This window comes from Triticum aestivum, chromosome 4B (assembly GCF_018294505.1).
Source record: "Triticum aestivum cultivar Chinese Spring chromosome 4B, IWGSC CS RefSeq v2.1, whole genome shotgun sequence".
In the NCBI taxonomy this organism is placed as follows: Eukaryota; Viridiplantae; Streptophyta; class Magnoliopsida; order Poales; family Poaceae; genus Triticum; species Triticum aestivum.
The window spans coordinates 459,123,317-459,133,101 of NC_057804.1; the positions used below are offsets into that span (position 1 = coordinate 459,123,317).

The following is a 9,785-nucleotide window of genomic DNA, read 5'->3' on the forward strand; positions in this document are numbered from 1 at the left end:
GGAAGGGAAATCTTCAACAATGCCATCTCCTCTCAAACCCTAGTTCATATCTTGTGTTCAATCTTTGCACCGGAACCTTAGATTGGTACTTGTGGGTGACTATAGTGTTGATTACATCTTGTAGTTGATTACTGTATGGTTTATTCGGTGAAGATTATATGCTCAGATCCTTTATGCTATTTAATACCCCTCTGATCTTGAGCATGATTATCATTTGTGAGTAGATACTTTTGTTCTTTAGGTTACAGGAGAAGTCATGTTGCAAGTAATCATGTGAACTTGATATGTGTTCAATATTTTGATGATATGTATGTTGTGATTCCCTTAGTGGTGTCATGTGAACGTCGACTACATGGCACTTCACCTTATTAGGGCCTAAGGGAATGCATTATGGAGTAGTTATTAGATGATGGGTTGCTAGAGTGACAGAAGTTTAAACCCTAGTTTATGCGCTACTTCGTAAGGGACCAGTTTGGATCCAAAAGTTTAATGCTATGGTTTGATTTTATCTTAATAATTTTCTCATAGTTGCGGGTTCTTGCGAGGGGGTTAATCATAAGTAGGAGGTTTGTTCAAGTAAGAACAGCACCTAGGCACCGATCCACCCACATATCAAATTATCAAAGTAGCAAACACGAATCAAGCTAGCATGATGAAAGTGATATGTTGAAATTCCCGTGTACCCTCAAGAACGCTTTGCTTATTATAAGAGACCATTTTGGCATGTACTTTGCCTCAAAAGGATTGGACTACCTTGATGCACTTTTGTTTACTATTGCTGCTACTTGCTCGTTACAAATTATCTTGCTATCAAACTATGTGTTACCGACTATTTTAGTTCCTGCAGAGATACCTTGCTGAAAACCACTTGTCATTTCCTTCTGCTCCTCGTTGGGTTTGACACTCTTACTTATCGAAAGGACTACGATTGATCCCCTATACTTGTGGGTCATCAGGGTTCGGGCTCGACGAGTAGAGGAAGTAGATGATGCCAAGAATAGTGGGTGCACACGGCCAAAGCTACAACATGGGAGGTGGGACATGACGTGCACGTAGGCGCACTGTACCGGACGGACTCGCTATGTCCGCACCCACTGTGCAGTCTGCCGGCATTAGGGAGGGGTGGAGCGGTGCTAGGTGGAAGGAGCAGAGGGTCCTGAGTGGCGTGGGCATGTTGTGGTGGAGCAAGGAGGGCGAACGGGAGGGCGACAGAGGGGTCCCGGTGCCCAGAGCCCGCCGACCGTCTGTCGAACACCCTTGACACGCGTGGTAACCACGTGCACTAGCACATGCGGTGCGTTTGAGGCTACCAAACCATGTCTATGGTGTAGTCCCGTCAACACGGTGCTGCAGTGTACCCTCGGCTCGACACCTAGCCCAAGAGACAAGACATGAGAGAGCATGCAAGTTTCTGGACAGAAACTTGTGATGAGACTTGAGAGAAAATTACTTGGAGTTAAAGATTAAAATTTGGTGGTTAAGAATCTCCTAGGAAGGTAGTCATGTGGTAAAAAATTCAGCCCAAATGGATCAAGGAAAAATGTACTTGCTTCACCAAGTGACATTTCTGTTCAGAAGCAAAAACATTTTCCTTAGGTAAATTTTTCCAAATGACCAAGCCATATTTTTACATGAGAACGTGAAGCATGATCCAAAGGATATTTGGGAATTTATTGGGAATTTTTAGAGCAAGAAAAATGAGGGTTGCTTCATAGATAAGTGAAGAAACCTTGATTTTCAAAGGGAAAATGAATATTGTGCCATTAAAGAAAATTATTTCATGGCATAATAATGATGGTGATAAGGTCAAGAGAGGGTTTAGGAATGATAGAACCCATTTGAAAGAGAATCAAAATGATTTCCAAGTGGTATATCCAAAAGAATTGACTGAAAACCCAAATGCAAATTCAAATATTTAAGAAATCCAAGAAAAAGAAAAATGGGAAAAATCCAGGGTGTCACACCTCCCGGGCGCGTGGGGTTTCAGGTCCTAAAAAGCACTCGCTGGATTGCTTGCGTACCGCGGTTTCAGACGGGTCTCCTTCGACGTGACCTGCGGTGCATCACCCTTGGCGTTGGAGGTACACAGTGACGTGTTCGTGTGCGAATAGCGGGTCCCTTTTAGTACACGCCAGTGCTACTTCTCGAGCGTAGCAGTGGTGGGTGATATAGTGCGCCTACCACTCATGTGAATTCACCTATACGCCCTTTCCTAGTGGTGAAGGAATCAAATTTGAATCCCTTCCCCATGCGCAGGTCCCCATTTAAGTCCAATAGCAACGAAGAATGATCAGAAACTGCCGGGCCAAGAGCCATGAGGTAGCAAGTTGGGTATATTTCTTCCTAAGAGTTAGTGCCAAAAACGTGATCTATTTTCTCCAAGGTCATCTGAGCCCTCTCATTTGACCAGGTGTATCTATGTGTATTTAGGTATAGCTCTTTGACCTCAAGCAGGTTGAGCTTGGCACGGAAACGTGCCATCATCCATCTATTTATCGTGTTGTTGCTTTTGTCTTCTGGGTTAACCAATAAGTTGGAGTCCCCCACAATCATCCATGGGCCTGCATGAAGGTCTCGAATATCCACCAATTCCTACATGAACACAATATTTTCTCGATCCAGTTGTGGGCCATACACACCCATGAGCCACCACTTCAATCCACCACTAGTCTTGACCAATGTCGTTAATGTGTTATTCGTATAGTGAGGATTTGATAGAGTAACCGCTGAAGCATCCCATGCCAAAATCCCACCACGCGTTCCTATGGCTGGCAAGTAGAAAATGTGCTTGAATTTATCGCCAAGGCAGTGCCTCACAATTTCAAGAGTTACATCCCCATTTTGGTTTCTTGGAAGCACACTATTCTCAGATTAGCCGCCATAATCACATGAGATATAGTATTCCTATGGGCTTCAATCCACGTACATTCCACACGAGTGTGTTGAACGGTTGACAATTCATTTGCGAAGCCCCCCATGAAACCACAAAACCAGGCAACTACTGCCTATCCTCCACCATGTTGTTGTGCTTGAAGAGTGGTAGGATCAATGGCTCCCACCCAAACAAGCCAGAATGGCCTTAATGTGTGTATCGGCAAGTGGCTGATCGAACAGTTGCACATAGGCTTCAAGTGCCTCATCACTGATTATCTCCCCTTCATTAGCTAGCCAAAACTTATGAATCAACACATTTTGTTACTTTGTGGCATTGGAGACACGCACAACTCCTCTAGCAAACTTCGCACTCCTCCATGGGTTTGAGACCGGTTTCCTTTTTTGATGTGTGTGTTTCTTTCCACCCTTCCCAGCAAGCGTGAAAGGATTGGATATAGCTCCTTTCATTACGAAGTACGTCCACCGGGCTACGAAGAGCATTATCCGTGCATGGCATTCATGGCAATGCCCCAATACCAGCCGGGTAGGTGGAGGCCCGGCCCCGGCCGACAGACTAATGTAGGATCAAAAGGGTATCTAGAGGGAGGGTGAATAGACAACTAGCAAGGCCCAATGATCAAATTTAAAGTTCTTAACATTTAGGTTGTTGCCATGATCAAACATGGAGATAGTAACAAGATGAAGTATGCTTTCTTGATTAGAGATATCATCAGCAGTATGGGGGAAAGAGCTTCTTGTATTACTTATGTTTGTCGGAGCTGTAATAGTGCTAGTCATTTCACGGTTAATTTTGGTTGGTTGCAATGCCGAACTGCTGTTTCCAGAAGATGTACTGAAAATTATTGGACGTGATTGTATTTTTTTTTCGAGAGTACGCCAATGGCGTACCTTAGCTTTATAGAAGAAGAGAGACATATGTACAAGAGGTTTAAATGGCTAGATCACCACAGCCCGGCGATCCCACCCTCCTCCACTCCTACTCATGCTACACTACTACTCACAATATCGATGAACTCCTCTCCCTCCTGCCAGAGCCCATTGTCGTAAATCAGCAAAAATAAGCTCTGCCGTGTCAGCCACATTACAGATGTTACCAGACCGGAAAACCCTATTGTTCCTTTGCTTCCACAGCGTCCAACTAATGAGCATGACAAACGAGTCAAAGCCCTTCCTTTCTTCCTTGCGGATTTGCTTGCGTGTGCTAGTCCACCAATCTTGAAGCTTGTCTTGATGAGAGGGAATCAAGCCTAGATCGATGTCCACCTTGGAGAAGCATAAGTACCAAACCTGTCTTGCGAAGACACATTGTAGCAGTAAGTGATCCACATTGTCTTCCTCTTGATCGCACAAAAAACAGGTGGAAGATTCTTCTTGTAGCCCATGTCTAAGCCTCCTGTCTGAGGTCCAGAGCCTGTATTGAATTGCCAGCCACATGAAAATCTTGCATGATAGCGGGGCCCAGCACTTCCAAATCGCGGCATTGGCGTGAAATCTGATCCCTCCTTCCCATAGCATCTTGTAGGCCGATGTTGCTGTATACTCTCCCACCTCGTTCCATGCCCAAGTGGCTCTATCCTCCATTGGACGTGATTGTAATTCCTAAACGTTTTGAGTAATGCAAGAATTTATTTGAAATTTAGCTCTCTATCTTCCCAGGGCTGAATAGTAATGACAGCTCAAGGACACCCATCAAAGCCAGCATAATTGAGCAACCTCAGGGTGCCATGCTATCATAAAGATATACTATACGCTGTATTATATCGACAGCTTGCACACAAACCGGACGGGAGGGTCGAATAATGTACTACAGAAGAAGCATCAAGGACCAGCGAACCATGTCAAATGAAACAGGATTCATCATAACAAGCTTTTCTTTCTTCATCAAAACTGGCTACAAAGTGCAAAACAAAGACCAAACCAGACGTACAAGCTACAAGCCTACAACCTCGTATAAAACACACCTCTGCACAAACATATTTGAAAATTTAACCAAAAGAAAGAAAAGGGAAAAAGAAGCGTAGCAAATAGAAAATCCACCACATCTGCATCGGGGCCACCTTTACCCTTTTGCTGATTCTCTCCCTCTCTCTTATCTGTCGTCTTGAAGTGGTGTGCATGCCTCCGAAGCTGGCACCATGATTCAGCTTGGTGAAAGCTTTGGAAGGCCCTAATGATTCCTGCCACCACCAGCCACATCATAAAGCCCGCAATGCTGGACCAGCGCAGCCCCCCGCAGGCCAGACGAGCAAAGCGTTCCCTTAAACACAAGCCATTATCTTGCACAAGGGAAAGGGACCATATCATAGATCCACTACTACTTGGACCATTCCAATCGATCGACTCACCATAGCCGAGCAATTGAATCTGCAAAGCACAATAATCGATTGTTTCAGGACATCGTTGCTGGTAAACAGCCACAGTAATTCAGCTATGCCAATGCAGTCAAGGAAGACAAGATAGTGTGTCTAGAAATGGCTGCAAGGGCAAAACACAAACTCAAACTTACCACATGTAAGATGTCTAGAATTCTAGATCGATCTGCTATGCTGACTTTGTGGCAATGGCATCACCGGCGTGCTTGGCATGAAGCTCCACGCTCCGGAGCTCGCGAAGATGCTGCAAGATCTCCTGGAGAAGGTGCATGCCCTTGTCCCCTTTCTTCAGGGACTTGATGCAGTGCCTGAGGAACTCCTTGTCCGCCTCCAGTGCTTGCAGCCTCTCGTACACATGATCAACCTCCTCTATGATCGCCAGCCTCTCTTGCTCTTTCGCAAACACGGCGACGGCCGGTTTCGTCAAATCATCAGCCTCTGTGGATGATGGACGATCGCAGTTCCGGTCACCGACTGCGTCAAAGAGAGGCAGAAGGCTCTTTCCTCTGGAAACAGAAGCTCTGCCTTCAAACCTGGCCTTGTTGCCGGCGAGACCATTCCCCGGTGAATGCGGACCATCAGCTGACATACCGTAATCGTCCGAGGAACGGTCAGCAGCCGCATTGCTGCCGTTGATATCGTCGTCTTCCAGCGTGAAGAGCCTCTCTTCAAGTGCCTTGAGCTCCTCCAAGATAGACAGCCTCTCCATCTCCATGTACGTCAAGGAATCATCCAGCGCCACAAGATGACCGGCGTTCTCTTGATCCGCCCTGGGGCTAAGAACAGCGTCCGGCGAGCTCTGAAGATTGCCGCTCGGAGACTCGCCCAGCTCGCAGGAGTCATCGGAATTCTCATCGCTATCCTCGCCGCTGGACGACTCGGAGGTGCCGTTGCCGTTGGTACTACGCGCATTGTCCTTGAAGGCTGGCATCCTCCTCCTCTCCCTGTCCTCGTAGTGCAGCACCTTCTGCTTACACAGCTCCAGTTCCCTCTCCAGCTCCTGCTTCTCCCTCTCCCTCTTGGTGACCAGCTCGGTCAGCAGCTGCATCGCCTCCTGGTCGTACTCCGACTGCTCCTCCATCATCCTCTGGTACTGCAGCGCCTCCATCTGCATGGCGGCCTTCTCCTCCTGCAGCCGGTTGATCATCGCCATCGTCTGGTTGGTCGCGATGGCGGCGGCGTTCCTCTCTTCCTCCAGCTCGGCGTACATAGCGCTGAGCGTCTTTCGCTCTGCCTGCAGCGCGGATCTCAGCTGATCGACGGTGGAAGGTTCGGCGCACTCGACCTCGCTCGACACGCTTCCATCCAAGGACAAGGACAGTGACCGCTTCCTCTCGAGCAAGAACCTTTTGCCGGAGTTTTGGGCAGCAAAGCTGTAGGTGGGTGTCTCCGGTGCCCTGTCTTCGTCCTCCTCGTTCTCGCCATTCGATTGGTACTCAAATCTCTGGCTGGCCGTCACCTCATGCTCTGCTTCACTTGCTTCTGATCAAACATAAATAAGTAGCAAATTAAAGTTGTGGACAGACAGACAGAGTCACTGTGAAAGCATCTCAATGGGGTAAAGGTAAAAAGTGAGACCACTCTGCAATGATTGTACCACTACCTTGATCAGCTGGGGCTGTTTCATGGAGGATTTCCAGTGGTGATGTCCGGTCATCTGCATATTCCAATGGAGAAAACAGCTCCTCTAGCGCCACCAGTTCTTGAAATGGAGCAGCATGGCCATCTTGCTCCTGCTCGCAAATGTCGCCCCCGATTGACACCTCGCAGTTAGTCTCCACCTCTGCCGATTTGCTGCCATCTTCAGGAATTGCTTCAGTGGCTGGAACCAGACAAAAATCATGAGATGATGGGACAGTAATCGACTAGAGTTAAATTGAACGGGCTGAGAAGCAAATAGAGAGGTTATTACCTTGAGGCACAAGAATGTCTCCTTCATCAGTCCTGAAATCTCCAGTTTCGACAGTATCTTCAAGAACCAGTTCATCATCTTGTGGAACGGAATTCTCAGTCATGGCAGGCATCGTTGCAACCGAAGAAGCCAGCATCCTCTTCTCCTCCAGAACCACTGCGGCATCAAGATCATCCGGATCACGCTCATCGTCTGTACGATTCATGTCATCCTCCTCAGAGCTAGGGGCATCCGGATGCAAACCCGAATCGTCGGCAATTGTCATCTCATCCAGTGCCACCACCGGCACCAACCGATCGTCGTCGACGGGCGTGATCTCTTCGCCCTGAGCCATGAATTCCAAGGACTCGTCCTCCACGGCAGCCACCTTAATCTCCCCTTGCTGCTCATGGGCTTCCTCTTCGTTTTGCTGCACCTCTTCTTCGTCTTCGTGGTCTTCTTGATCCAGTAGAACGTAGCCTTGGTCTTGTTCTTCTTCTTCGGCTGTCTTCTCGAGTACGGCAGGATCTTCCCTCGCGTGTGTATCATCCTCGAACGCGCGTGAAGAAGGAATCTGTACTAGAGCTTTGCAGCAAGAGCACACCACGGCGCCTTCCTCTTCTGCATCCCTCATCATCTCCTTCTTCCAAGAAGAGAGGCAGCCCTCGCACATGTCGGCGGCGTCGGCGACGAGGCGGCGGTGGTGGAGGCAGTAGCCCATCCCGGAGATCTCGGCCGCGTGGGCGCCGCAGAGGAGGCCGCGCAGCCAGCGCGCGTCGCCCGCCGCCTGATCGGCAGCGTCCTCCTCCTCCGCGCCAAAGAAGCGGTCGGCGCGGGAGCAGAGGAGGCAGGGCGGCCTGAGGCCGAAGTAGGCGGCGAAGCGGGCGACGGCGTGGGAGAGGAGCCCGTTGAGGAGCAGCAGCGCGATGAGGACCCACTCGAGCGCCGCGTACGCCAGCGCGGACGTGACCCTGTGCGTGCGCCTGTGGAGCACCGCCGCGTACCTGCTCGCCGAGGACGCCGCCATGGCTCCTGGACGCGCGCTACCGGCCTGATCCCTACTGCCGCCGCGGCATGAAAACCGCGATCTTCGCGAATCGAGCTGCCTGCCAAACGAGACCGAGGAAAGAAAGAATCGAGTAGGGGGGGTGGCTGGACGAGTCGTGTGTTGAAGCTTTCTTCTCTGCTTTCAGCTTTTGTGCGGGGAAAGAAAGGCCGGGGCGGCCATTGGATTGGACCCCATGAGAGCGAGCGAGCGAGCACGCTTTGATTTTTTTTGTCTATCCGCGTTTGAATGCAGGGGAGGACGGACGGACGGGCGAGGTTAGAATTCTTCCGGCTCGTGGTTGTGGCCAGCCAGCCAAGCCAATGTGTACGTACGTGCTTGGGTTACTTGGAAAATGGACGAGACTTGCGTTGCCTAGTGCCGAGCACGACGTCGCTGGGCCTCCCCAGACCGCGCGCGGTCCGGCGGATGGATCGGCCTCGCTCTCGGGTGACAGCCAACAGATTTAGTCTGACGTCAGTTTCAAGCCCTCCATTACCTACAAAACAGAGAATTAAAATGGCTTTTACTGCTTTCAAACATTTCGGCATGGTGTATCGCGTAGAAATTCCGCATCCCCTGGAAGCATCTATATACCGTAGATGGAGGCAGCGGCTCAGGGATAAACCAGCTAGGCTCCATGAACACAGCACGCCCTCATTTACGGCCCCAGGCTTTCAAGTTTGACATGCTCCAATCCATGGCACTATCCATCGGGGACGGGAGCGCGAGAAGACGAGGAGCGGAGGCGGTACCGTTATGGGGGAGCGGGGTGGGAGTGGGAAGGAGTTGATTGCACGGCCGCGACCCACCCGGCCCCGCCCTCGTCCTGCATGCAGCCCCCTTTGCCTTTCATCCCGGGGCGTCTTGTTCCACACCTCACCTCCTCCCAACTTCGGTTCGTCCGCCAGCCAGCCCAGCACAGCCCGATATATGGTCATATTATTCTAAAAAAATGATATATGTTCATACGCCCCCACCGGGCAAGCCTTTTGACTTTTCAGGAGTTAACCAATAACCAAGTATGGGCATGTAAAATGATGCTATCTTAGAACAAGCCTGAAGACATATGTTTTTTAGTGAAAGAGATGCATACTTATCGTAAAACAGATGAAGTGGCTCCCGTCGTATATTCTCTAGATCTTTGTTGGACAAGCCTGATTTGCACTGTAAATGCACCTTACTTTTATAAAAAAAAAGTTACTGATTGGTATATGGCTCGCGGTCATGTACATATCCTGATATGTATGGGTGTGCATATTTGAAAATTCATCGCCCTATTCCATGGGAGGTTCTATCATCCACCATCCAATTTTTGTGTGTGTTGGTTTGTTCAAATTTTCTCTCTTTAAGTTCATATAAAACCATTTCATTTGTGGTTCAATTAATTTTGCAGAGAAATTGGTTGGTCTGCTTGGATAAGGATTTAAGAGGTGCTTTCATGTAGAGCTAATGAGTTTTGAATGTGCAATTCAACACCTTCAGAGTAGCATTCTGTCAGATTTTTTTTATGATAAAAACTAATGTATCTTTAAAAGATTGTTCCCGAAGTTTCCCTTTCATTTTGGTTACACATACGTTA

General features: G+C 48.8%; 1 protein-coding gene across 1 annotated transcript; it reads right to left on the bottom strand.

Annotated features, from left to right (window-relative positions):
• Positions 1-4,748: 4,748 nt before the first annotated feature.
• Positions 4,749-8,488, bottom strand: LOC123092701 (myosin-binding protein 2). Its single transcript, XM_044514522.1, has 4 exons — positions 7,180-8,488; positions 6,871-7,089; positions 5,402-6,749; positions 4,749-5,259 (listed from the first exon to the last, which is right to left on the bottom strand). Exons 1-3 carry the CDS (start codon positions 8,183-8,185, stop codon positions 5,437-5,439), a joined length of 2,538 nt encoding a protein of 845 aa, XP_044370457.1. The 5' UTR covers positions 8,186-8,488; the 3' UTR covers positions 4,749-5,259; positions 5,402-5,436.
• Positions 8,489-9,785: the final 1,297 nt, after the last annotated feature.